General features: G+C 48.2%; 2 protein-coding genes across 4 annotated transcripts; one reads left to right on the top strand and one right to left on the bottom strand.

The window, feature by feature from the left end:
• Positions 1 to 244: 244 nt before the first annotated feature.
• On the bottom strand, positions 245 to 6,095 carry TMEM80 (transmembrane protein 80). Of its 2 annotated transcripts, none has more exons than XM_040066507.1 (5): positions 6,051 to 6,095; positions 3,665 to 3,768; positions 2,462 to 2,534; positions 2,268 to 2,360; positions 245 to 1,348 (listed from the first exon to the last, which is right to left on the bottom strand). In XM_040066507.1, the coding sequence occupies exons 1-5, from the start codon at positions 6,067 to 6,069 to the stop codon at positions 1,143 to 1,145; spliced, it is 495 nt and encodes a 164-aa protein (XP_039922441.1). In that variant the 5' UTR covers positions 6,070 to 6,095; the 3' UTR covers positions 245 to 1,142. The 2 variants fall into 2 exon arrangements, with proteins under 2 accessions (XP_039922441.1, XP_039922442.1); XM_040066508.1 differs by having other exon boundaries at positions 3,360 to 3,768; positions 6,051 to 6,087.
• Positions 6,096 to 6,681: 586 nt separating this feature from the next.
• On the top strand, positions 6,682 to 26,033 carry DEAF1 (DEAF1 transcription factor). Of its 2 annotated transcripts, none has more exons than XM_058420926.1 (13): positions 6,682 to 6,892; positions 7,688 to 7,785; positions 8,820 to 8,949; positions 9,799 to 9,945; positions 10,698 to 10,837; positions 11,434 to 11,499; positions 12,430 to 12,556; positions 14,432 to 14,560; positions 15,286 to 15,414; positions 17,232 to 17,482; positions 22,675 to 22,740; positions 24,316 to 24,405; positions 25,342 to 26,033. In XM_058420926.1, the coding sequence occupies exons 1-13, from the start codon at positions 6,682 to 6,684 to the stop codon at positions 25,444 to 25,446; spliced, it is 1,689 nt and encodes a 562-aa protein (XP_058276909.1). In that variant the 3' UTR covers positions 25,447 to 26,033. The 2 variants fall into 2 exon arrangements, with proteins under 2 accessions (XP_058276909.1, XP_058276910.1); XM_058420927.1 differs by lacking the exon at positions 6,682 to 6,892 and adding an exon at positions 6,946 to 7,048.
• The last annotated feature ends 999 nt before the right edge of the window (positions 26,034 to 27,032 follow it).

Below are 27,032 nucleotides of genomic sequence, written 5' to 3'. Positions count from 1 at the left end.
CTATCCCCACCAGAAAGCAAAGAGCAGAATGGCTGAGGTGCCACAGGCCTGCATCTCACAATCGTCAGCCCCTGGTGAATGCAAATTAGCTCAGACCTTCTCAGGGAAGGAGAAGGGACTACACACCTCAGCAGGATCAGGATCAGAAGAGGTTTTCACACACACCCAGGCTTGCTCAAGTCTTCCTTTGGGTGACTTAGTTAGCCCAAGATCTGAAAAAGATGCTCTGCATTTCAAACACTCCTTAGATCTAAACCATTATTTATTTGAATGAATAAATAAATACAAAAATAGAAAATTCTGAATAGAAAATAGGCTTCTTCAAAACCCCAGGAACTCCCAAAGTTTTCCATTAAAACCTATTTTTGAAACAGTAAAAAACTCTGCCCTTGCACCAGTTAGAAGTTAAAACACAGGCTTGAATGTAGTAATTTTTGCAAAATAGTAGAAATAAGCACTTTTAACACGAAATATAAATAAACCTGCCAACATTCTGTTGGACTTTTAAACAGGACAGAAGAGAGAATGAATGGTGAATGGTTTTGTTCATTTTAAAGCCATCCTGTTTAACCAAACATCCCCTCACGTAGTGTGTAAGAACTGGCTGCCAAACCTTGTGGCTTGGCTCTCTGGGTATGCACAAAACCCAGTTCCACTCTCCCCCACTGGGATACATCAGGTTCTGCCCTACTAAAGTCAGGGAAATTACCACTGAGGTCTGGAAACAAATGAGAGCAGCAGAGCAGCTGTGCCCTCGAACACGGACGTGTGTGTGGCAAGGCACAAGTGAGCCTTGGCCTGATTCATTTCTGTGTCACTTGGGCTGCACGTTGCTGCTGTGCCATGAAAACTCCCACCAAGCCAGCAGCACTGGCTCCTGTCCTGTGCTGGGAATGGATATTTAGTACTGATCCCTGCTGAATGCCAGAGTGTGAAGTGTTTTGCTGTTCATCCCTTGCCTTTGCCCATAAATAAGCCAATGGTGGACAGCATCACACAGCTCCTGGGCAGGACATCTATGTCCCCAAAACTGCTAATTTAAACAGAGAAAAGCTTTGCAGGGTTTTTATATACAAAGGAATTTAGTAGTGGAAACGAAGGCCCGGTCTTTCAGAGAAGGAGTGGGTGGGAAGGGGCCGGGCTCAGCTGACAAAGGCGGCGATGGCCGTGACCTTGAATCCCGACTCGAGCCCATAGGCTGAGAGCAGCACCGCGTTGAGGAGCACATCTGCCCACAGCACGTAGGTCTGCCACAGCAGCAGGTACACACACAGCACCACGCTGCCCACCGTGATCCCCAGGCTCAGCCCCAGCGGCGCCTCTGCTTCTGTCAGGTTACCCTTGAAACCTGCAAGGAAACAGAAACCAGAGGTCTGATTTGTTCTGCTAACAGCTCGAGCTGTAACTTGACAATATTCCTGCTCAGAAAAGGCCCTGGTTCTGACTTTGCTCTTATTGACTCCTAAAAAAGCTCAAAATACACTGAAATACCAGCCTGAATCAAGGCTCTGCCAGCAAGCCAACACCAACACCAACGGACAATCCACTTCAAAACAGGAAAACTAATCCAAGTTAATCTAAGTAAGTTCATCAGGTGATAGTCACAGCCAGGACACCTTATCACAGAGAATCACTTTTGAAGATGCCTCCTTCTGAGTGCCCAGCTTCAACCATCAAAGTCTCCTGAGCCCCCAGCCCTGTGCTCAAACACGGTGACCTTGGTGCACTCCTGGAGTCCAATCCTCTTTTTCAAGTCTTATTCCCTGATAATCTATTCCTTTTTCAGATGACTGTCACTGTGGAGAAGCTGTCCTCTCTTCCTTGCAGCTTATTTCCAAGCCCAGCTCAGTAGATTTTGGTGTTTAACTACACTAGAGCTGAAACCCACTTCTTTATTCATGGATCAGGCTCCAAGCAAATACACAGAGAGCTTTAAGGCAGCAGAATAATGCCTTAATGCCTAATGCCAGTCAGATTGATTCAAGGGCCCCACCCTGCTTAAATGTCTTGGGAATATCGAGCAGATTTTAATAGTCATTTGGGCTTTTTAAAAATTGGACTTGAAGAAGTTTTAGCAAGCTCTGGACAAGGTCAGGAGGCCCTTCCAACCCTTCTTAGTAAAAGGAAGGTGTTGCTGCTTGCAGGTGTCCTCAGGAGTGAAAGGAAAGGTGTAGGGGTCTTCAAACATCTGCTCAACTGATGGACTCCCTTTCCAAATGATTCATGTTTACAGATTACATTCCAGTTGCACTGATAACATAACCTACCCAAGTACAATCGAGGCACTTCCAGAATGGCCATAAGGAAAAGCACGGCAAGATCAGGAGCCAAAAGATCATCTGGATAACTGAAAACTTGACCTGAAGAATAAAACAGAGCAAATAAAGCAGGAAAACACAGCAGGACAAAACCCAGCTGTGCATCAGCACAGCCTGCTCTGGGGACAATACCTGTGACTTACTCTTGTAAATGATCATTGCAAGAGTTGCCAAGAAGTAGACGATGTAATAAATCCCATTTACGTAAAGCAGGACCTGTAAGGGGAGCGATGATAGCTGAGAACTGTTGTTAAGGATTTCTCATAGCGATGAGGTGGGATCCGTTCCATAAAATCACCATTTCCCAGTAACCCCAAAATATACTGCACTCCCTCTTTATACTGAATGGTCCAGCTATGCCTGGCCTGTGGGGAGGGGTCAGGAAGGAAACTGAGGCTGTGAACACCACAGCCTGGGATAAGAGCTTGCTGTTTCAGGCTTGGCTTTAGTTCCTTCTGTAAGGAATTTTATTTGGTCTGTCGTGGGGCATCCGTTAGCCTGAGGAAGTGGGGGGGATGCATGTGTACGTTGCCCCAGACTACTTCAACCCTTCTTAGTCAGCGTTAAGGAAGTTGCCAGAGTGTTGGCAAACTCCATCAAACTTGTATTTGGAGAAGAGGTGGCTCTGTGCAGCAGCCAGGCCTTGTTCCTGCCCACAGCATGGAAACGCTGTGCTCGGTACCTGTCTGAGCCCAGCTTTGAGATGCAAATTCCTAAGAAACAGCCTTAATTCACTCCCCTCTCTCCCCCAGCCCTTTTCAAATCCTACAAATATCTCCAAGCAGGGATTTGATCCCAGGCATCTTTTACAGGAACGGCCCATCCCGTTTCTAAACCCACCCACGCGCTGTGGATGGATTCCAGTTCCCAGAGCAGCTCATTTTATTAACACAGAACCAGGTTTGGGGGTTTTTCCAGTTGAAGGAAGGTGGAGCAAAAAATTACTAGATAGGTTCTAAGCATGGAAATCTCCAGAGCCAAGGGTGTCTCCTCCTAGGAGGTTACTTGGATCTTGGCAGGAGTAAAGGTGGGGTGACTTACCATAAGAGAGGAGGAAGTTACTACTGAGAGCTGCTTTTACTACCCCTTGTCAGCTGTGTCAGCTGTCTGTGAGCTGTGATGCAGGGGGTGTGTCCACCAGTCCATAAATCCAATTTCTAACCTCCTTTCCTAAGAAAATGGTTGAAGTCATGACTGCAGAGGGGCTAAAGGGCTTTCAGCAGGAGCAGGAGCCCATCAGGGGAAAATCCCAGCTAAACCTGCACAAAACATCTTCCTTTGGAAGCAATGTGGTCCCAGTTGTGCTTCCTGTGGATGACACTGATGGAAAACTCAGGAGCACACACCCAGCACTGGGCAGAAGATAGGAATCCACTTGAGGCAGTTTTCTCCAGGATGCTGGCATGGAGGGACAAGTGGTACAGAAAGGATACAATCTCTGATGTTCTTCCTTTTCATGGAAGAGAAAATAAAGAGAAGAAAATAAGTCTAAATCCAGAGACATTCTAACAATGGTATCTAAATTCTGGGAGGAATCTCTTTTTTCATCTCCCAGGAACATTCATTGTTTTCCAGATCGTGGACTTCAGGTTCCAAAAATAACCTTTTCAACTAGACGAAGCCTCAAATAATTTGGGGAAAATCCCTACTGGGAAAAGCCACTTTCAGTGAGCGACTTGAGACTCTTTCAAAGCCTGAAGGAGTGCACAGGCATTATCCAGAACTTGTTCATCCTGTCTTTTCCTAGCAGATGATACTTCATCCCCTCTAACTATGCAGGAAGGAGATGAACATGGGATCCATTTGCTTGTAAATTGTGAGAAAGTTTGTGGAGAACACAGGGCTCCCGGGTTACTCTAAATACCATCCCTCCAAATGTCATCCCTCCAAACCAGTTCCCTTCACAAAGTCATTCCACATCCAACCTCAGTGTGTTCTGATGGCCCACAGAAATCAAACCAAGCATTTCCAGTGATTCAACCAACACATTTCACTTTTGTCTTTAATATTTTCTGCAAAAACCACATAAATTCCCACGCAACATCATAGCACTGACCTACAAAAGCACCTCTCAAGTTCCTCATTAATGTTTTCAGCCTCTCTCAGACACATGAGGAATTGCACATTTGGGATTTCTGTTCCAGGGAGAGTAAAACCTGTGAAAGGCCATTTCACCTGTCTCCTCAGGGAAAGCTTGTCATTGTCACCATGCCATCCTCATCCCTGGATTCCTGAGGTCAATGTCCTCTTCACCTCAGAGTTTCATGCATTCAGGCCCAAATTAATTCCCCCTAACTCCAGACAGCTAATTAAGGTGTCCAGTTTGGGAACACAGTGGGAACAGACACATGATTTTAGGTGATTCATGTGTCCATGATCTGAAATGTCTCCTGGACCTGATCCTCTCCTCTCATCTTTCTGTAGGGACTGGGGGCTCCCAACACTCATCCTGTCACTTAGGAGTGACAGGACAAGGGGGAATGGATTTGATATTGGGAAGAAATTGTTGCCTGTGAGGTTGCTGAGGTTAGCCTGGGAAGCTGTGGCTGCCCCATCCCTGGCAGTGTCCAAGGCCAGGCTGGATGGGGCTTGGAGCAACCTGAGATAAGGTGGAAGGTGCCCCTGCCCATGGCAGGGGGTGGAACTGAATGAGCTTGAAGGTCTCTTCCAACCCTAATCATTCCAGGATTCCATGTTCATTCAATATCCAAAACTGCAGCTACACCACTGATGCTGAATTGTATGATAGTCAGACTCATGGATTTCCCACAGGGAATTCTGAGTGAATTCCCTCAGGACAGTTCCCCAGCTTTATATGAGCTCTTCTTTCCTTAATCCTTTCCTAGGAGAGGGCAGTGAGCCTCCTGCAGCTCTTCCATGCCGGGATGGCAGCCACTGTTCCTGAGGATGTGCTGCCTCCCTCAGAGCAACCAGGACATCTCACAGGGATGAACCCTGAAACCCCACAGCACACCTGGCAGAGGGATTGACTTGAGAGGGATTATTAAACTGCCTGAATATGTCATTTCAGTTCTTTACCTGAAAAAAACCTTGGTTATCTATTCAGGCTGCTGCTGATTTTAGAGTGAGTGACACTGAGAATGGGGATTTGAGCTGGAACACGGCCCCCTGTCTAACAAAATGGTTTCATTTTTAACATAAAACTGTATTAAAGGCTGCAGCTGTGGTTAACATCACCCAGACGCATCCTTCTAAGGATGCACATTTATGCACCTCATTGCACAAACTTGGGATTAGGTTTTTTTTTACGAGTTCAGCAAAAATTTTCTAAACCACCTTATCTACCCAGGGCATAAATCTGCAGTTTTGGGAGAAAAGCTTGACCTCTGTGAAAGACTTGGAAATTAACGATTTTGACCACACTAAGGATGTTTGGTTTTTTGGTTTTTTTTTTCTTTTTTCCCTCTGAATCCAAGCAGTTCCTAAACGGAAGCAAAGATCTGGATTTTCACGAGGCCTCTCCCGGCCTCAGGAAAGCGACTTCCCCGGGGTCAAGGTGCTCCTCAGCCCGCACATGCGCCAAGCCCTGCTCACGGCGCCCTCTGCGTGTCGGGGTTGTCGCGATATGTCAACGGGGTTCGGCCTCGGCCCCGCCTCGCTCTAGTCGTGTCCCCGCGCGAGAGGTCACCTCTAGCACGGTGGGAAACAGCCCCCAGTGCCCCGGAAAGGGCTGTCGTGTCGCTGTCGTGTTGCTATCGCGACACCGCTCACCTGGGCTCGGCACCGCCATCTTGACGCCCCGCCCTGTCCGCCGGTCCTCCGCCGTCCCGGCAGCCCGCGCGCGGCCGTTCACCCCGCCCACCCCCCCTTCGGGCGCGATCGGAACGTTCGGCCCGGTTCGGTCGCTTTCGGGCGGATTCGGGCGCTGCCCGTTCGGGCGTCTCCGTTCGGGCCGGCGAGCGGAGCTCGGGTGCGATCGGAGAGAACTCGGCACACATCGGGGCTCCTCGCCACCGCCTTCGGCAGAGATCGGAAACGGCTCGCGAGCGCTCGGGACTCTTCGCCTCTCCGGGCCGCACCGCTCGGGGACTCGGCCGCGTTCGGGCGGGCTCGGGTCTCAGCCGATCCGTCAGGTACCGCTTCGGGCCGCGCCGCGCGGACTCGGCCGAGCCCCATTGGCCAGCCGGCAGGGAGCGCGAGCGCCGGCCGCCTTCGCGCGGGCCCCGAGCGGCTCGGGCCGCTTCGGGCCTCATCGGAAGTCGATCGGAAGGCCCCGAACACGCTCGTCAGAGCTCGGACAGGCTCGGCGCCGCTCGGCTCGCCGCCCCCCCTCGCCCCCAGGACCCCCCTCAGGCGCGCCCGGGGGGGCGGCGGGGCGGGCTCGGCACCCCCGGGCCCGCGCATGGAGCACAGGGACGGCAAGCCGGCCCCCCGACAGCTCGGCTTGCCCGCGGGACCCGGGCCGCAGCAGAAGCCGCCGCAGGCAGCGGAGAGGGAGGCGGAGCCCGCGGAGGAGGCGGTAACGGTGATGGCAGCAAACGCCGGGCACATCGAGATGGGAGCGCCGCCAATGCCAAGCACCGACGAGGCCGCCGCCGCCGCTGCCTTCGCAGGTCAGGGCGGGCAGCGCTTCCTCAGCCCGCCCGGGGCTCCCCCAGCCCGGGCTCCGGCCCGCACGCAGCCCCCGGGGCTCGGGCTGGGACAGCGAGCTCCCTCAGGGAGCGCTCCCACCCGCGCACCGAATCCCACACTGCGCCCCTTCACACACGGTAAAGAGCGGAACCCTCCCAGTGCACCTGAGCTACAGCCCCGAGTCACCAGCAGGGTCGTGCAGCCGAGCTGCGGTGCCACAGAATACAGAGCCCGTCCCTCGCCCGGGTGTCTCCGCCCGAGCGCCTTGTTCTTCCTGGTTGTTCTTCCACCTCATCCCACGTGGAAACCCAGAGATTTGAGCCGGGCCAAGCGCTGCGCTCCACAGAAAGGCTAGGCTGTAAATTTGGGCAGTTCTTAACTGGACGAAGTGCACAGGCCATGGCACCATGGGAGTTAATACATGACAGAGACAGAGTCTGTTGTTCAGCTTATCCTGATGTTTGCCAGTCACCCCTATTTAAGTAAAAGCACCACAGCTTGGAGGATTCCTAATATAGGTGCAATACTTATTTTTCCCTTAGTTCATCACATGCTGATAGCGACTGCCCTGGTTTCAAGGAGGTTAAAGCCTGTTGGGCCCAAAGATTAACAGAAATCAAAATGATTGTGTTCGTAACAACTTACAAGTGCCATGAAAAATAAAATTAATTTCGAATAGGAAGGAAGAATTAATTTATTTTTATTTTTGTTCAGCTATCTGTCAGGCTGTCTGCATGCAGCAGAACATTAAATTATAACCCTGTTTTGCATTCCAGAAGTCACCACAGTGACAGTAGCCAACGTGGGGGCCTCTGCAGACAATGTTTTCACCACATCTGTGGCCAATGCAGCTTCAATTTCAGGACACGTGTTGGTAAGTCTGTCCTTTCATTTCAGGGCATTTGACAAAATTTCTCAGTGTAAATGAAGAGCTGTAGTAAGGTCAAAGGCTTGTTTTTATTATAATATCCAGGCTTTAAGCCACAAACTCATTAGCTGGGGTGATTTATTAAAGAAATATGGGTATTGATCTAGTATCGATACCCAACTGTGACGGACAAAAACTCTCTAACAGTTTAAAGTTAGAAAGTGTATGTTTATTACGGCCGGGCAGCACACGGGATATTTCCCTAATTCGCACTGCGAAATTCACAGGTAATTACAAAGTCTTTTATTTACAAAAGTGTTGAATATCTAAAATGCAAATGCATATTCATACCCCTGTCACCTCCCATTCCTCGCTTCGTATGCTAATTGGCAAAAAGGCTATTAAGCATGCGTACTTTGTTTCTTAAAATGAGTCGGGGGTCTATTTTGGGGAGGGGTCACCTAAAATGAGGAAGTAAGATGAGTCTTCCTCGTCCTGACCTTTCTACCTTTTCAATGCATTCGTGACAAATGATTCCTTGGTAGAACTTACAGTTTCCTGTGTTCAATGGGTCCTTTAAGCAGGAAATCTGCAGCTATCTTATGTCTTATTTACCACATTCTGTTTTTCATGACAAGGACAACTACATAAACATAAACCTGACAAGAAATGAGTTACAAGATCCGGGGTAGCTTATCTAAGATCCGGCTTCTGTTAACTGCGAACAAAGATTACCTATCTACTTCAGCTAGTTCAGCAACTTATTATCTTAACTTTCCTAAAAAATCCTTAGTTCCTCAAAATTAACGTCTCAGGGGGACCTACAGGGGTTTTATTCCCATCTTTTTTTACCTTCCCACCTCCACGTACTCATTCTCTAAGAGAAGTGGTGGCCTGGAACATGAAATCTTTGAATTTGCTTGTCTGAAAACTCAAAAGTTAACCTAATAAATGCCATATTGATTGGAGGTTTTGGGGTACCTGAAATCAATTTGTGTTGAAGTATTTTAATCAGTTTGAACTCTTTATTTCTTCTGTAGTCTGGGAGAACAGCCCTCCAAATTGGGGACAGCTTGAACCCTGAAAAAGCCACTCTGATAGTGGTGCATACAGATGGCAGCATCGTTGAAACCACTGGGATCAAGGGGCCTCCAGCACCTCTCACACCAGGTATTAGACAGTCCGCTTGTGGTGGGTCACTCTCCCAGAGGGATAGCTTCTTCTCCACTCTGCTTGTCTTTCTGGAATCTAAAAATATTTCCATAATTTTATAAGGATGGTTTGCCTTCTCTTAAAACCATAAAGTTGTTGAGGTTGGAAAAGACCTTTAAGGCACCAAGTCCTCACACAGTATTTTGTGTATTTCTTGGGAGTGAAAGAAGGCTTATTATTTTTAAAATTTTTTCCTGTCAGAAATATGTTTAATTTTCTCATTCTTTGCCCTAACCCTGGCAAAGAAGCTGCTTGAAAAATCTTGCCCGGCTACTGGGCTTTCTACACCCATCCCACCCCCAAGGGCACCAGGATCATTTTGACGTGGTTAATAAAAATCCGAGTCTCCCAGTTCTGCACGTGTTCTTTCCAAGGGAACACATTTTAAATGTCCCGTTCAGGCCATTGGCTGGTACTTCAGCGTCTCTGTGGTTTTGTTCGGGGCTGCCTGGCAGTTTCCTTGATGCCCACGAGATGGCTCAGCAAACCTTCGGTACTCTAACACTTCCCGGCAGGATGGGCTCTGGGAAGGGCATCTCCAGCTTCTTACACCATAGCTTACAGGTGTGAGGATCAGGTGACAATCTCAGCTTTTATTCCCTGTTAGAGCCTCTTTCCTCGGGTCTTCTCTGCTTAATTAAGGGCCCTTCTCAGTTCATTCAGGCTGAGTTTTTTGTGCTGCTCCATTGTGGGGGGATTCCAGCTGCTACAGTCAAAGTCCTTGGCGTATCATACCCAGTTGAGTGTGGGATGGAACACCACTCTGCCTTTTGGTTGCTATCACCTTTCTTTTCTCTTTTCTCCAAGGACCACAGTCTCCTCCTACCCCTTTGACAGCTGTCCAGGGGAAAAGTGGAACCAAGTACAACTGGGACCCGTCTGTATACGAGAACGAGCTCCCGGTGCGGTGCCGGAATATCAGCGGCATTCTGTACAAGAACAGGCTGGGCTCAGGTAACTGCCACCCGGCCTGGGGGTGTTCTTCAGGGCTCATCATGAGAGGAAAAAAACCACAAGAGAGTTTCCAAGCCAGCCCAGTGCCTTTTGATTTTATTGTTCCCTTTTGGTTTGCTTTTTCTTCAGAGGCTTTTTAACTTTTTTTTTTTAACCTGCAGATATCCAGGCTGCCATGCAGTGAGTCTTCTCACTAATAGGCTGTCTCCTCTAATGATTTTTTTTTCTCTCATGAGTAGACTTGTATTTTTGCCAAGCTCTGAAGAATGCCTGCTGGAATGCAAATAGAGAGTTTGTCTGCTCATGGGGCTCCTGGGCTGTTCCTCTTGTCTTTTATCCCTGTGGGGAAGCAGCAGCAGAAATTGCCAGCCAGCCTGGCTGCCCAGTGCAGTGCTTGCTTCGTGGACAGAAAGTTTTCTTCAACACAGAAAAGCTCAGAAATTTAAGTGCAAATCAAGGAAATACTTAAACTTGTGGTGTTTTTGCAGTAAAGACTTTTCTTCCTTGTGGAGGAGTAATTTTAATAGTCTTTTGAGACCTAGCGCTGGAGCTCTGCCTATGCCCAGTTATTGTCACAGCCATGATAATTAATGGACATTCCCAGAGCAAAGGGAAGCAGCCAGTGGGCATATTTAGTGGTTCTTACATATTAACTGCTCTTTTATCCAGCAATTTCCATATTTTCTTCTTTAGAGAAGTGGCAAAATTATCCTTAACCTGGACTAAGAGTGTATTTTGGTGCTTTACTTCAGGAGGCCGTGGCAGGTGCATTAAGCAAGGGGACAACTGGTACAGCCCCACGGAGTTCGAAGCCATGGCAGGGCGAGCCAGCAGCAAGGACTGGAAGAGGAGCATCCGCTACGCTGGGCGGCCCCTGCAGTGCCTTATCCATGTAAGGTTAAGTTTGCTCCCTCCTTTCTGCAGCAAGGGGCAGCTGGAGCCAGGTGCTGATGGCACCAGGAGCAGCACTTGGTTTGGTTGAGAGTCAGTGGCGTAGGGGGATTGGTTTTGATATGTCTGAAATAGCACACTGGGAATCTTGCTTATACAAGGCAGGATGAAGCTCATCCCACAGGAACTGAGCTCTCATCCATGATACTGTAATTCAGTAACCTGAACTCCTTCAATGTCTTTGCCTGCCACGTGTTCTTCACTTTCACGGGTCATTATTTGGGTCCTTTATTTGAGTCTCCTGGAGAACTTGGCATTGCCACTAGGCTGACAGTCGATTTCTGTTTGGGCAGAAATCAAGTCTCAAATTCGTATAGCCTGGCCTTTGGGTGTGGGAAAGGTTTGGCTTTCCTTTTCTCCCCTCTGACCCTCTCTCCCCATTGCTCTGGTGTGGGGAACTGGCCTCTCTGTTACTGTACAGCATCCAGAAGGGAATGGATACCACTCTGGGAACCATCCACAGTTTTTAACAGGATCAAGGTGTGCTCTGGGTGATTTTGGTGATTGTCATGCTGAACTGGTCACTTCTGATTCCAGGACGGGATTTTAAACCCCCATGCTGCCTCGTGTACTTGTGCTGCTTGCTGTGACGACATGACTCTGGTGAGTGAGTGGGAGGCTTTACATCCATTACTTTAGCAGGTAATTATTGTTGTTGGACAAATTAACCAATCCAGCTGCCTTGGGTGAGCAGGTCATGAATGTCCTGGGAATTGAGTGCCTTGACACATGAGTGTTCAGGGACAAGTGCTTTGTCCCTGCCTCATGGAGAAAGGGCATAAGGAACTGCTGGCGTTATTGCAAAACAGCCTCAGTAAAACTAGATCATACTTACTGTTTTTTTCTTCTTTTTTTTTTCTTTTTTTTTTTCCTTTTCTAATTAATATATCTATGCAAAATGCCTTTTGGGGATGTCAATGCCAATCATGACTTTTGACTCAAATTTCACAGTATTTTGAGTTGGAAAAATATTTTTGTAAAGAACTAACATCATAATCATATGATAGATCAATATTTTCATTTTAAAACTGTGTGGGTTTTTTTGTTAGTTGATTTGGGGTTTGATTTTTCACTAGTTTGTTTCAAATATGAGGTTTAAGTCCTAAAGCAGAAGCAGAAGACTTTGGCTTGACCTGGCGCTTTGCTTTTCTTTTCTGCTATGAACTGACTGATGTGCTTGTTTTCTAGCCTGGAACTGATTCCTCTCTTCTCCTCCCTCTTCTTCTCTTTTCTTCCACCACCTTGGCCAGCAAGCTGACTATCTGTCCAGTTCTACTCCTTAAATAATAGTGGGAAGAGATTGGATTTGTGCCTCTTCAGGGAGCTGAGTTTAACATTTTTTTTCCAAAGTTCTTTTTGTTCGGAAAACTTTTAAGTGCTTTGGTCTATTGCTGCAAACCACATGGTATCCATGGGGTTCCATGCTGCTATTCCTGGAAAGATGAGAGTAAACTCAAAGACTCCAAGGAGATGCCTCAGCTAATGCCTTTTCCTTTTTTCTTTTTGTTTTCTTTCTGGTGTTTTTCCACCCAGAGTGGCCCTATACGACTCTTTGTGCCATATAAGAGGCGGAAAAAGGAAAACGAAATACCCGCAGCTCCAGTGAAGAAGAACTGCTCCAAAAATATCACTCTGCTTCCAGCCACTGCTGCAACCACGTGTAGGTTCTTTTCTCGTTTTTGGAGAAAATTGCTTCCTTTCTTTGGAGATTTGCCCTGCTAGGTGTTTTATATCTGTTAGTGTCCCCTTGGAACGGTCCAGCTGAGAAAGATGTCCTTTTTTTTTTTGGTCACATTCTTTTCATTGGGTGGTTTTATTGGCTCAGTGTCGCTTCCTATTTTATAGAAAGCAGCACAGTGTTGCCACATCTGGACACGAGCTGAATAGGAAAAAGTGCAGCTCTAGACTTCCAGGAGATCTCAGGTTTAAGCATCATGACATCCTTGTGCTGTGAACAGTAGGTTTCATATTTTGTGCTGAGAGAGGTTTGGATTATGTCCTGTACCTCAAAGTGTTCCAGGCCAGGCTGGATGGGGCTTGGAGCATCCTGATTTAGTGGACAGTGCCCCTACCCATGGCAGGGCGGTGGAAGGAGATGACCTTAAGGTCCCTTCCAAGGCCAGGCATTTCAGGATTCTCTAGTTATAGTCTATGATTATGTTGTCCCCTGTACCAGCTCTCAGTGGGAGGAGAATTATGGGGTCCTGGCCTGGATCCATAGTGGATTTCAGGTAGATTTTTCACAAATAACAACTGAGAAATTTCCTGTTTGAATTAGGTTTTGGGGGAGGATGGCCCTTCTCTGCTTTGCCAGAAATCCCCATCCTGTCCCCTGAGCTTCTTTGTGTCCCTCAGAAGCTGGAGTAAGATTTGTGCTATTCCTTGCAACACGTAGGAAAAAGAGTCTGGAAGCAGCTGGAATGAAACCCCCAGCCTGAAAGTCGTTAATGAAGGAGGCAGAAGGTGATGCTTTGATCTGTACATCCCTCTCCAACATTCAACTTTGTTAGTTACTGGTTTGATTGGCAAATCATCTGTGTGAGAACAGGAATTAATTTGCGAGCTGATCCAGCTCACACATCCCCAGTCACATCCATGTGTCCTCCTGCTCTCAGCACACTGGCACTCGTCATCTGCACAGTAACAGCACAAAGTGAGTCGAGGAGGAAGCAACAGAAATCTAAAAAAAAAGAACAAAAAAAAGTAAGCATCAGCAGCTTAAGTAAAAAAGTAAGATCATCAGCAGCAGTAGGAGAAACACACAAGGAGTCTGCAAAGTTGTTTTATGGCTTTGATTTTTTTTAGCCCCCAAATAGGTTTAATCTGTATGTGAGATGCTGTGAGGCTGCTTGTTCTCTCATGCTGGCACTGGAAGAGAGGACTTCTTGTTTTGGTGGCCACATAGTTCACCAGCCAGGAATTTGTAGCTACAGTGTTTTAAAATTTAATTACTTTTGTGCCACAGAATCAGCCCATCAACAATTAATGGTATCAGTTAACTAATCCTCTTTAAAATAGGTTTTAAGCATTCTGAAGCCACTCGGAATGATTTTGTGCCTTGTTCCTTGCATTGGCCAAGTACATTCTATCACGTTGCGCAGATAAACAGCTAAAATTGTCCAGCTGTCATGGAATTAGCTGTAATCCACAGGTTGTTAGGTTGATTTAAGTAGCAACAATCACTCTTGCTAAAATTGTCATAAAGCAGCCGGAAATTGATGGGGGGTGTGGCCTCACTGAATCTTATGGGAGGTGTTTTGTGGTTCATAAAATAACTGAAAAGGTGGTGATTTGGGAGGTATTAGGCTCTATATTAACATTTTGGCCTCATGCCCCCAGAGCTTTCAGAAGCCCATTGGGGCTTTTATTCCCATTTCCAGCTGCACTGGTCACAGGTGTGATCCAGACTGGATTATCCCAGGCTGGTGATCTGTGAGTCCCTGAGCTTGGATGGTGCAGCACAGGGATATCACGAACTGGACAGGCATGTCCTCCACGCTAAGTGTTAATTATGAAAGTGCTTTAATGTTTCCAGTCACCGTGACTCCCTCTGGACAGATCACAACCTCCGGGGCGCTGAACTTCGACCGGGCGTCCACCGTGGAGGCCACGGCCATCATCTCAGAGAGCCCAGCACAGGGAGATGTTTTCACTGGAGCCACTGGTAAGAGCTCAGGTGTCTCCTGGAGGGACACCTCCACAGCCTTGGGGAGAAGGAAGAGAGGTTTGGATGCCCGCTGCTGTGGGAAGGAACATTTTGAATGCAACACAAAGGATTTGTTTCACAAGGGAGACACTGCATCAGGCACTGTCCTTCCTGTGAAATCATTTCAGCAGTTTGAAATCTTAGCAGTTGCACCAAAGGAGAAGCTTTGCCCAGGTGTAGCAGCTGCTGATGTTCACCTCTGGCATTTATGTTCATCTCTATAATTTTTTTTTTTTTTTCACTCCCAATTTAACCTAAAATACTATCAAAAAAACCCCTGAACTAGGCGAGGGTTGAAACGGAGTGAAAAATGCCAGGATAAATCAAACAAAATATAAATGCATGACCTACATTTCAGTTCTCTCAGTCAGAGTCATGCTTTGGGTTGTGAGCTCTCCTGGGGGAATGATCCTGCTCTGAGAGCCAGAGTTTGGAGCCCTGGAGTGATGATTGTGGATATTTCGATGTGTGGGATGGAACCAAGGAACCTGTAGCTCCAAAGATGAAAGCAGAGCAGGGTGAAGCCAAGACCAGGATTCCTGGCTTGCTGTGTGAGATCCTGCTGCTGTTTCACACTTCTAACCCTTGGGAATTACTACTGAGTGTAGGAACTTGTATAAAATGTAACAAAAAAAGGGTGAGTGCAGCCTAAAGTGATTCCCAAGGCCCTTGTTCTCCTGCAGTTCAGGACAGCAACGTCCAGCAGCCTTGCCGGGTGTCTCATCCAGAGCCTCACTATCCCAGTTACCAGGACAACTGCCAGATCTCACCTTTCCCTGAGGCTGCACTGCCAACGTCTCATCCCAAAATCGGTACGTTTGCACTCACTGTGCTTCAATTTCCTCCCGTCTTTCTCAGCAAAGGTAAAGATTAAGAGCGGGAAATTAAACTTGGCTCTATTTTGCTTGTGAGTTTTACAGATACTAAGATTTGGACAAGTAGGTTTCCCCTCTGTGGGAAGTTTTTTGCTCTTTATTGAGAACTTTGATTTGTTGATTCTGCCAGAGGCAGCTGCTGTGATTCTGCATCACGAGTTGTCTTGCATTCCCTACCTTTCCTAAAGTTCTTGCTTCCAGACTTCTGTCCTCTCTGGGCATTGTGGCTGAACATTTATTTAGTGTTTGATCTGAGGAGAACAAACCCTGTTAAAATCATGCCGTAGAAGCTTTTGTAGACATCCTCATGTGGCTTTATGACTCCAGTGGTACATGCTGGGGCTACTTTTGGGCAGGTTTGGTGTCAGTTTTCAATTCCCTCTGTATTGTCTTTATTTATCTATTTGTTTATTTGGAGAAGCACAGGATGTTCCTGGTCTCCAGAGTCAGATCTTCTTGTGTTTAAGACTCAGTCAGATCTTGATGTTACTAATTAAACATTGATTGTTTTTTCAATTTTCATTGATTGGTTTTTTTCCTGGTGAATACTTTCTCTTGCCTGATGTACTTGTGCCAAAATGAGGAATCTGAAGTAATTCCTGTTTGATGTGTTATCAAATCTCATGCAGGGATAGATATTGTGCTGGAAATGGAGAGTGGGAAAGGCTCTTGTGCAAACAGACACTGATAAAAAAGACCAGTTTATCTCATATTCATATCTAAATGCAAATAGTTCCTTGCCACTTGTGTGCAAATTCATTAAAATTACCGTTTTAATTAAGAGTATTTTGAGGTAAGAACTCTGCACAACCCTGAAGCTGGTGGTACCTTCTTTTCACTAGCAAAGAATTCAGTGAGGAATATCGAGGTCAGTGTTGGTAGATGTGAGTGTCTTGGACTGAATTTTATGGCAGATGGTGAGTATTTATTGTTAGGGTTACATTTAGGAATAGTAAAGCCAGATAACATTTCTTCCTGGAATGTGACCTAAGCTGAGCTTAGGTAACTGTACATGGTGAAGTTCCTGGCTCTGGATTTAATTTCATCATATCCCAATCTCCCAGTGTACATGCAAACCTGAGGTGGAAAGTAGCTGGTTCAGTGACACAGTAACTGCTGGGTTATTAAAGGGTTGCCCAACCTATGGTTTTGGGAAGTCCATGTTTGGAATACACTCACTTGGAGGTAATGGTGACTGTCTGGGGTTAAATCCAGTGTCTGGCCAGGGTTATGTAAAGATCAGAATTCAGGAAGCACAGAGAGTGATGTGGATCAGTACCTGAGTTTTGTGGTTTGCAACCTGAGAATTGACACCTGGGTAGGAACATCAGGATGTTTCTGTAAAATACTGGGTCACTGAGTGACTTACTCTATCCTTACCTAGCCATGGCTGAGGGAAATGTTGGCGGTGGTGGAGGAGTTCCTGGGAATGCTGCTTTCACTGCATCATGGTGCTTCTCCACAGCAGTGCTGGGAGATGTTAAACTCTTTCCAGGGTCATCCAGGTCAAGAGGACTCCTGTGGGTTTGAGAGTGCCCATGGGCTTGTTCTGCACAGACCGGCACTTGATGTTTTTTTTTTTTTTACCAAAAACTTTCCTGGACTGGAAATTTTGCAAACCATTTTTTAGAAAAGAAACCAAACAGCACAGAAAAAAACCCCAAACCCACCACCACCCCCACACACCCACACACACTTTATGGAAATGAAACACCCTAACTGTCTATGTATTTTCTTTTGTTCTTTGTGTCCAGTGTTGACCTCTCTGCCCGCCCTGGCGGTGCCCCCCCCGACGCCCACCAAAGCCATGTCGCCGTCGGTGGTGAACGGGCTGGAGGTGACGGAGCAGCGGAGCTGGCTCTACCTGGAGGAGATGGTCAATTCCCTGCTTAGCACAGCACAGCAGCTGAAGACTCTGATCGAGCAGGCCAAGCAGGCCAGCTCCTCCTTCCGCGAGGCCGCTGTCACACAGGCCAAGATCCAGGCTGATGTGGAGAGGAAAGAGGTAACTGTGCCACAGGGGCTGAGGGGGCTCAGCCACAGGCAGCTCTGGGGCTGAGTGGTGAGCAGAGTAGCTCCTGGCTGCAGCAGTGACACTGGAAATGGTTTCTTCCGAGCCTTGAAAGCAATGTTAGCAAGAGAAATCTTCCCAAGTTATTTGTATCTTGGGGAAAGGAATAAAGCGTTCTGGGATTCCAGGTGTGGGCAGCAGGCTGGTTGTGCTGTCTGGTGTCATGATCCTGAGCTCTCCCATCAGCTGTCCATAAATTTATGGGATGTGAGCACTGAGTACTGGTCTGAGAAAGCTGGTGAGTGTTGAGCGGTGCAGTGGCTGCTCTCAGGTGAGCCGGGCTGTTGGAGCCTTTCAATGGGATATGCGGAACAGCTTATCCCAGAGTTGATGGGGAAGTGTTTTGTCTCAGTGTAAAAGAGGGAGTCGGGGAGGATTCTTTTGGATAGATTTCTCAGACAGAAATAAAGCGCAAATGCAACAGTATTATATCTGAATATAAAGAAGTGTAAGCGCCCTACTGAAGGGCACAGAAGAGAGAGCGCAGAGGACAAAAGAGAAACGGAAAAAGAAACAGAAGACAGGCACAGCGTTACCCCGGGAGCGCCGGCGCTGTGAGCGCCAGCCCGGCAGCGGGCGGAGCCTGCGAGTTGCGAGGCGCGGCTGTGGTTGGTCGGGCGCAATCTTCAAACGGCGGCGGCAGCGTGCCCCTGGCCCCGGGCGGTGCGAGCCGCCTTGCGCCGGCCCTGGGGAGCTGCGGGCTTGTCGGGCTGCAGGCGGTGGCAGGCGGGTCGGTCGCGGCTGGCTGCAGGCGGCCGCAGCCGCCCCTGGCAGGAAACACGGCGGAGGCTGCTGGCTGCGGCGGCGCCCGCTCCGTCGGGGAGGCAGCGGAGCACAAGGCGGTCGCGGAAACAGTGGAAGCAGGGCAAAACAGGTAGGGGCAGGGAAGCGGGACCATAGGGAGGAAAAGGTGAGGGGCGTGGGGGTGGAGAAGAAGGGCCAAGGTGACTCTCGGAGCGGGCCCCTGATCCCTCCAAGAAACTCAAAGCAAAATAGCTCACCGTTTTGTCGCAGTTAGATGCTTTTATGTGCTAAGGCTCCTTCCATAGCCGGATTTTCCGGGCATTCTAAGTGGGCTTCCCGGCATTTGCCCCGCTGGCCCGTGGGGCGGGTCGCTCACAGCCTGGTCATGGAGGCTTCTTCTGCCCTGATTGGCTGCCAGGCGAAGCCTTCCCAGGAGCGGGGTTGCCAGTACATGTACAACCCTTGGAGGAATCCTTCACCTCGTGTGTAACATGCCTTGAGGCGTAAATAAAAATCAGATTGATCCCTCTCGGGAAGATAAGCAGTAAAGTTTAGAGGTGGCTTGCTGAGAGCTGTGCAAGCAAAGCTGACTCGCGCAAGTCCTGTGGTAGGCCTGGCAGGCTGCCTGGCCTCCCAGGAGCCCTGACTGGTTCCCATCTTCTCTCTCTTGTGGACAGGGATTATCCACAGGGACTGCCCTCTTTTCCCTGCAGTTCTTCTCTGTGACTGACGCACGGTAGGGAACTCGGGTCCTTCTGACCACTAGCTCGTGCATGCACCCAAGTATGGCTCCATACTGAATGTGCTCTCCCTCTCCCACAGATCCACAGCTGCTGGTGTGGACTGGGGAGAGAGAGGTGAGGGGCAGTGTTGGAATTGGTGTCGCTGTGAGTAGCTGCTGGGCTCCCTTCCCAAACACCACATTCCTGCTGGTGCCATCAGCATTGTGCTATGTCAGCTTTCCACTCAATCCCTAGGCACAAGTGTGCAGCGACAGGCCTGGAAGAGAGGTGTGGGAAGACTTTGCTGGAAGCTGAGGACCCCTAGGACAGTCCTTGCAGCCTTCTTGATATTCTTTGCCACGTTGGCTCTGTTAAACTCTCCCGTATGCTGCATCTTTGATGTGCAGGTGTGTGATATGTTGGGAGTCTAATCCTTCACTGCCTCCCTCCTGCAGAACAGGTGCTGCTGCTGCTGCCCAGGTTTGGGCTGGTTATGGCTGGAAAGCTGCATAGAGTGTGGGACACTGACACACTGGAAGCTTTGGCACAGTTCAGAGATAAACAACTGCTTTTGTTTAACTTTTCCAGTCTGTGTGCATCTTCCCTTCTGTTTATCCTCACAGTGGTTTCTGGAATGGCTGTTCAGTCCCATCTTCACACCCTCTAATCCAAAACCAGCTCTTTGATGTTCTTCTAGTTACTTCTTGTCCTGGGAATGGGAGTTAAAATTCCTCCTGTGTATGGATGAAAGCTGACTTGACATGGGAAAGATGAGCATGTGATTGTTTCCAGAGAAAACCCCTTTCCCAGGAACTACTGCATCCCCATTTACACCACTTGTGTGTCACCATTCTCAGTGTGTAATGGGGACCTCCACACTTGTGCACTGTAGTGAAACCACACGCTCATGGTGGTATTTTTATCATCCAGACAATTGCTGCTGGAACGATCCAGGCAGTATCACAAGTAGCTCTCTCTGAATTAATTCCTGCTTGTGAATTCCATATTTGGTCAAAATTCTGTGTTCCTGGATTCAGGGAAGCAGTTGCACTAAAGGTCAAAGAGTTGGCTCTCTGCTTTTGTCTTGGTCAAAAGGCCTTTCCCATTTTCCTAGTGCTTTGTAACATGAGTCTCTTTCCCACTCCAAGTATGTGTGTGGTCCAGTGGCTTTTTGGGCAGTTAAGGTATATGAGAAGCAGATAGAGAGGTCTTCCTGCCCTTCAGGTAGGGTTTTTTTTTCTGGACTAGGTCTGAAGGACCTGTTCCAAGTGCTGGAGCTAAAGGCTTCACCAGCAGAGAGGTTTTTTAGCACATAATTTAGTATTTTGGCAGTTCTGACATGCACTCAGTTGCTCTCTTTGTACTTCTCAATTTCTGTAAATTTGTTCAAGGGTCATGGTTTGTTGGGCAAATTTCAGGACTGAGGATCTCCTTCAAGTTTTGTTTTCATCTTTCCCACAAGTCATTTTGATGGTCCTGGGTAAGTCCTTGGCCTCACTGTGTCTCAGATGAAAATAACACTTCCTTCCCAGAGAGCTCACGGGCAAGTTTGCAGAGCATTAGGATCCTCTGAGTAAGGGAACATTTGTGTTACTTAGAAGTCCTGGGGAATGATATCCCGAAAGAAAAGCAAACCATGAGTCCTCCAGCTCCATGTTTATGTGAACTTCCAAAATGCATCATGGTTTTGCAAAAAATGGAATTATGGAGACATTTATAAGGTTTTTCTGAATTGCAGCATTTTGTTTGGGATCAGTTAAATGCAGCTGCTCTGGTGGAATTTCATGTGGCTCTTAAGAAACAGCTCTTGAATATCATTAGTAATTAGGTTGTGGCTGAGTATCTGACCCCTTGGTTAACATCTCCGTGTTGGCTTTGCTGCATTTTTTGGTGAGGGAAAGACATTTAGGAATTCAGGGTGAGTGGGCTAACAAAGGTGTCTCTTGCAGTAGATATTTGACATTTGCAGATCAGGCCCAAAATGAAGAGATTAAAGGCAGGACTGACGTGTTGTGTACTTGGGCAATGTAATTCGTTTGAGTGTGCATTAGTCCGTTGTTTATGTCAGATAAACTTTCAGGATGGGGATATTACGCATACCAAATTCTGTGCCAGAATTGCTGGGGGATAATAAAGAGATTCAGGAGATGTGTTAAATGGATTTTCTGTCTAAGTTGAAGAGAATCAGTGTTGAAATCCCACAAACGTTTTAATTTTAATAGCCCTCTGTAAAGCAGGGATGCTTCCAGAGCCCTGCTCGTTTGAAAGCAAGGTGGGAAATTAAAGCAGCAAACAGCTGGGGATCTGAATGCTTTTTTAGAAAGATTAAAGCAGTTCAGGGCTGGAAAGTATGAAATTAATCTGGAAAGGGTTGGACAGTTAAGAAATGTGTCTCTGGTCAGCAAGCAGTGGCTTGTGTACTCCCAACTAGCAGTGGTATTCTTGGGAATTGGAGGTTCTGGGTTTTGTGGAGTTGTTTCTGTGAGAGATCTGAATGTGTCTGGCTTGTTCCTCTCTCTTATCACACCGTTTCCTTCTCCGTGGTTTGTGCGTGGCCGGAATTGCCTTTGTCAAATAGGGCAAAACCAAATCACACCCCTGGCAGGCCACAGCAAGAGGGTCCCCTGCCTCTGCCTCCATCTGCCTGGAGTTTTTTAACCTAATTTCTGTCATGGTAATATCAAGGTTTTGAAGGTTGTGGTTTCACAGGAAAATAAATACTGTGCTCTCAGGTCATACACTTGTGAATTAAGCCTTTAATCTCCTTATGTGTTGAGTCAACTCCTGGATGAACCTGCTTGGCCTGGAGGAAGGGGTTCAGCTTTTTTCGGACTTTCTAACTGTTCCAAATACATTTAAGCCAGGGTTAGCACATAATTAATTTGGGATTGGGTTTGGATGTCATTGGTTTGGGACTCCTGTCCCCCATTGCTGAGCGTGTTGCTGCTGCAACAGGTACAGCAGCACCTGGTTGGGCTTGAGCTGGTGTGAAGTGATGCTGCCAGGCAGCCGAAGCGGGCTGTGAACATCACCTCCAGAGGAGTGTTGGAGTCACAACTTGTTCTACAGCCCTCTCACTCTTTTGTTGCAAGGTGCAGTCATGATTATGCTTAGTGCTGCTCCTAAAGTCTATGTTGTGTTAATTTTGTTTGGACTTTTTTCCCCCCCAGTCCTTCTTTTTGTTGGGCTGTACCTTCCCTCCAGACTCCTTTGCCTCCTAGTGCATTAGGATCACTGGACTTGACCCTAAATTTGGCCCTGGAATGTGCCACTTGGCCCTGTTACGTTGGCATTTTCCTCATGTTTCCTGTGCTAGTTTCCCAGTTCCCATGTGTGGGGGGGGTTGCAGTTTTAAGGACATTTTAAGGACAAGTGTGTGGCTGGATGAAGTGGGGAGCTGGGCTTGGAGGAAAGGCTGTACTGAACTGGCAGTTTGTCACCTCAGGCCGTTTTCTCCCAGACTCCTTACCCTGTCTCCGTGTCAGGTGACAGTGTCCCTCTCCTAGAAGGGAGGGGTGAGGGGCCACCCTGTCCTCTTGCAACTGCAGTGTTGGGCTGGGCAAACACAGCTCAGTATGACCCTCTATCCCCGTGCCCTTTCCAACCCCTCATGTCATGCTCTGGCTGGGAAATGATATGCCTGGTGTGTTTTCCTTGCAGCAGTACCAGAGCCAGTTATTCCAACAAACAGAGGATGTGGATGGGAAGACAGAAATCATCATCAAGGTAGGCTGGGGATGTCTCGTGTTGTGAAGAGCCTTTTGGTCTTTGTCTCGTTCCATTTAAAGACACAGAGGTTTTGTCACTGCTGTGGATTCCTGTGCTCTTTGTCTGGCCTCCGGCCAGGGATCTGAGCCCTTCTCCCTAGTAGGGCCAGTGCTCCAAGCAGTGTCTCCCCTTTCCCAAGCATTCCAGTTTTCTATGCTCCTTCACTGTCACTTGGCCAGGTTCATCAGTCTCCCTCACCTCTGAGCAGTGGTGCTGCAGCTCTGGTGGGAGGCTGTCACAGAGCTGTGGCAGGAGGAGAACTTGCTTCCTTTCTGTCCTGTGAGCTGGTTTTCATAACCCCACAATTTCCAGTAACTGCACAGGTTATGGACAGCCCCAGTCAAGCATCCCCTCAGGGCAGGCTTTGCAAGTCCCAAATCAAAGCTTTAAGCCATTTTCGGTGTCCCAGATCCCCAGCTGCACATCAGGAGCACAAACACAGTTCAGTCTCACCAGCAGTACACTGCAGGTGCATGGAGAGGTGTGAGCAGGGGTGTTAATCAGAGCACTGATTTTTGGGGTGGTTGTGCTCAAAGAGAGAAGGAGCCTGGAGGAACTGAAGAGCCCAGGATACTTTCACAGCCCAGCAACGCTTCCTGTCACTGCTGCTGACGTGCTAATGATTTGTCACCAGTTTAATGAGCTGGAAGTGGAATGCTCTGTGAAGTGCTTATTTTGGTGGCAGTTCAGTTATGTTTCCACCTAAATATACAGGTTATGTTAATTGATGTCGCCAAGATAAGATGAAAGCGATAGACACAAAACCATCCCTTAAAAAGCAGGTGTGATTTTTCACCTATGTATCCTATCTCGCCTTGCTTCTGGATTTAAATCCTTGCTCCTGCTAGAGCCTTCTTAATTTGCCTTCTGTTTCCCTCTTATGTAGTCATGACCGGGAAGGGACCAAGGAACATATCCCATAGGAGCAGATCCCTTTTTCCTGTCTAAAAATAGGGGAAAATACCTGAAGGGTCCTATCCATATTCTCAGTCTGTTGCCCTTCCTCAGACCTTCTCTTAGACATATGCAGGATTATAAACCAAACCAAATCACCAATGAAATCTGCCTTTAAACCTTTAAATTTGGGATAAACTCAGAGCTTGTGTGTCAACAGCCTGTGCACAGCCTGACGTGTCTGGGTGGGATACACCCGACTCCTGTAGTTACCTGGCTGATGGATACCTGACCTATCTGGAGGGAGGTTTCCCTGGGGTGGTGGGGATGGATTTCCATGACCACTCAGTGTCCACACACAGTTTTGGAGGGCTTCGTGTCCAACAGAAAGAAAAACAGAGGTGCATTTCATTTTCCAAGGTGATCACTGCTAAAAGAGCAAGGACAGTGGGTCTCTGAGGGTGTATCCAGAGGCCACTGAGCCTGTTTGTTGTGGGGTTGGTGTGTTTAGGGTATTTTGGGAAACAGGAGCTTTCCCATCACTCTGGCATTCTAGCTGGTCACAGCGCCTCTGTTGCAGCTGGGTGACACCCCTGCTTTGTCTCTGTGTGACGTGTCCCTCTCCATCTCCTCCCACAGCAATCCTGCGTCAACTGCGGACGGGAGGCCACCAACGAGTGCACAGGATGCCACAAAGTCAACTACTGCTCCACGTTCTGCCAGCGGAAGGTATCAGCCAGCTTGGGACTTGGGATTCAGTACCCTGGAGAGGGCTGTGTGACCCTGGGGACAGCCAGGCTCTTTGGGCTGTCACCTGATGGGTGTCAGGTGACATCTGATCTCTGAGCAGCAGAGCCAGGCAGTCAGAGCATTCCTTGCATGCCTCCAAACCCACCCTGCCAATGGGATCACCAGCCAGTCTGTAGTGATGGGGCAGGTCTGCCAAGTCAGGACAGGGTTAAAAGGGTAAAGAAGATCCCCAGGTTTGCACACACCTTCCCAAAGGTGATCCAGAAAATCCAAGTAACACTAGAAATGAAGCATGGCCACCTCACTGGGATCTGTGGGGAGCTGGGAGCTCTTTTACAGCCTCTTCCTGATGAGCTGCTTCCTTCCTTCCCTGCTGCTCCTGCTGTGGCACTGAGGACATAGTTGTCTTTTCCATTATTTGTGATGCTGCAGGTGATACAGTGGGATAGACTCTAAAATTGTGAACTTGGGAGATGGGAACAGGTGTGGCCTTGGCCCCTGCTTGGAGGGAATGGTTCAGTTTAGCCAGTTACACACAACTCTGCTGGACGGCCAGGTTCAGGCTGAGTCAGCTGTCCTGAATTCAGTCAGTTTCATGAGGAGTCTCTTCCTGTCATAGCTGAGCTAAGATCCCGGCACAGCACTGTCCCTCAGCAGTGCTCAGTGTCAAGAGCTGCCTTTCAGGAGAGGCTTTAAGTCAAGGTTCTGACTCGGTTTTAGTAAATTTTCCACCTGACTGACACTGATATCCTGGATTGTGGTTTGTGTGGGGATGGCAGCATTCTGCTTAGTCCGATTCCACCTCGTATATTGATCCAGTGCATGGCTCCTTTGCCATGCAAAGTGAGGGCCCTTCTCCAAGGGCCTGTTCTGCTCATTCTGCTCCCAGCCTTTCCCTCTGCTCTCCCCTGGCAGGACTGGAAGGACCACCAGCACATCTGTGGCCAGTCAGCCACGGTGACAGTGCAAGGGGGTGAGGTGCACGTCCCGGACAATGTCATGGAGAAGGTCACCGTGTGAGCGCCCTTCCTCCGCAGCCATTCATGGACATGTGGGGCCGGCTGGATCGGCAACCGGCGGGAATGGTCTGTCCTGTGCCAACAGCACTCTCCTCACTAGCAGACTCATTTTTCATTGACTTTTTTGATATTGTGACAGTACTTGTCTATTCCAAGTCCCCTTCCAAAGCTTTGGATAATACAGAGACTGTGAAAATCTCGTCTGGAACCCGCTCCCTTCCGTCCCAGCCCCGTCTGGCTTTGGGAGGCTTTGCCTTTGCCTGACTGGATCCTCCACCATGTGGATTACAGCAGTCTCCTCATCTCTCTTGAGATGGATCTAAAGCAGGTGCTGCAAGAGGATCTGCAGTGCTTCCTCTTACCAGGGTCTCCCTACCTCTCATTAGAGAAGAGGAACAAATCTTCGTTTGGTTTTACTTAATTGCCTTGACAAAGTCGGTACAAGTTCTTAGTTTGGCACTGAAATTGGACTTTTGGTTTTCCTACGTTCCCTTTGTGCTGGGCAAATCTGGAACACATTGTAGCTTCTCCACTTAAATATAGTTGACAAATAACATGTTGTTAAATAAAATGCGGTGGAAGCACAAATGTGCCCAGTGGTTCCCCTTGATTCCCAGGGCAGCACTTTGCAGTACAGGTATCTGCACAGGTGAGTGCACCAACAGGTACACGTGTGTCTGTACTCCTTGTCTACCTGGGCGGTGTTTTCTCCACAGGGAGGCACAGCTTCATTCCATGGCGTGCCTGCACTCAAAACGTCCAGCTGGCCAGAATCAAATGGGATCAAGCCCAAGGTGAGCACACATGGATATGGGGCTGTCCTGTCCCTGCCCTGTAGGAGCTGCTAATTAGAGATGTGCTGACCATTAGGGAGTTAATTGCTTTGTTCACTGCAACAAAATAATTTCATTATTCATCTACTGCTTTAATAATTAAGTTAATCCTTTTTTTTTTAATTAAGTTAAACCTTTATTTCTGGCTGGAGACTTCGGAGGAGTCTTGACAGGTGCACAAGCCTCTGGTTGGTTGGTTGGTATTGTTTTTAGATCCAGGCATAGCCCCTGTGAGGGGTCACAGCCCCCATGAAGGGTCACTGTTGTATGCTCTGGTTGAGGGATCACTTGTCCTGGCTCTTGCTTGCTCCAGTTTGGTGATGGTGGATGAGGATGATTGTTCAGTGCCTGCTACAGGCAGGGTCACCTGAACCAGAGAGTGACCCAACCCAACATCACACACGCTGTTGAACAGAGAAAATTCCATCCTGAGTTACAGGAAATGTAAAAAGAGAGAAAAATGCCATGGAAAAGACTCAAAGGTGAACTCTGTGGAAAAGACTAGAGGTTTCTGACAAATCTGATTCTTCCCCTGTCTAAAGGTCTGTTAGGTTGCATTCCATGTGTTCCAAGGCAGTAGGAGCTGGTTTTCCATCTCTCTCAGTGGGGTCTCTCAGAAGTGCCCTTGGTGGGTTTGCCACCAGCACCAGCTCCCAAGGGGCATCAGTCACAAGTCTCCCACAGAGGGAGGTGGCAGGGCTCCCACAGTCAGTGGCAGGTGGTGAGTGTTACTTCCTGGCTTTTTCCTGGGAAA

Source organism: Hirundo rustica, chromosome 6, assembly GCF_015227805.2.
Source record: "Hirundo rustica isolate bHirRus1 chromosome 6, bHirRus1.pri.v3, whole genome shotgun sequence".
Classification (NCBI taxonomy): Eukaryota; Metazoa; Chordata; class Aves; order Passeriformes; family Hirundinidae; genus Hirundo; species Hirundo rustica.
Note: the sequence above shows the minus strand (reverse complement) of the source record. Positions and strands in the feature narration are given on the sequence as shown.

Coding starts and splice junctions, on each gene's coding strand:
- TMEM80 (XM_040066507.1), bottom strand. Junction 2,535..3,664: donor TATCTTCTGCCCAGTGCTGG/GTGTGTGCTCCT, acceptor CTCCCCTTACAG/GTCCTGCTTTACGTAAATGG. Junction 1,349..2,267: donor AGTGCCTCGATTGTACTTGG/GTAGGTTATGTT, acceptor GTTTCCTTGCAG/GTTTCAAGGGTAACCTGACA.
- DEAF1 (XM_058420926.1), top strand. CDS start 6,682: ATGGAGCACAGGGACGGCAAGCCGGCCCCCCGACAGCTCGGCTTGCCC. Junction 6,893..7,687: donor CGCCGCCGCTGCCTTCGCAG/GTCAGGGCGGGC, acceptor TTTGCATTCCAG/AAGTCACCACAGTGACAGTA. Junction 24,406..25,341: donor CCACGTTCTGCCAGCGGAAG/GTATCAGCCAGC, acceptor CTCCCCTGGCAG/GACTGGAAGGACCACCAGCA.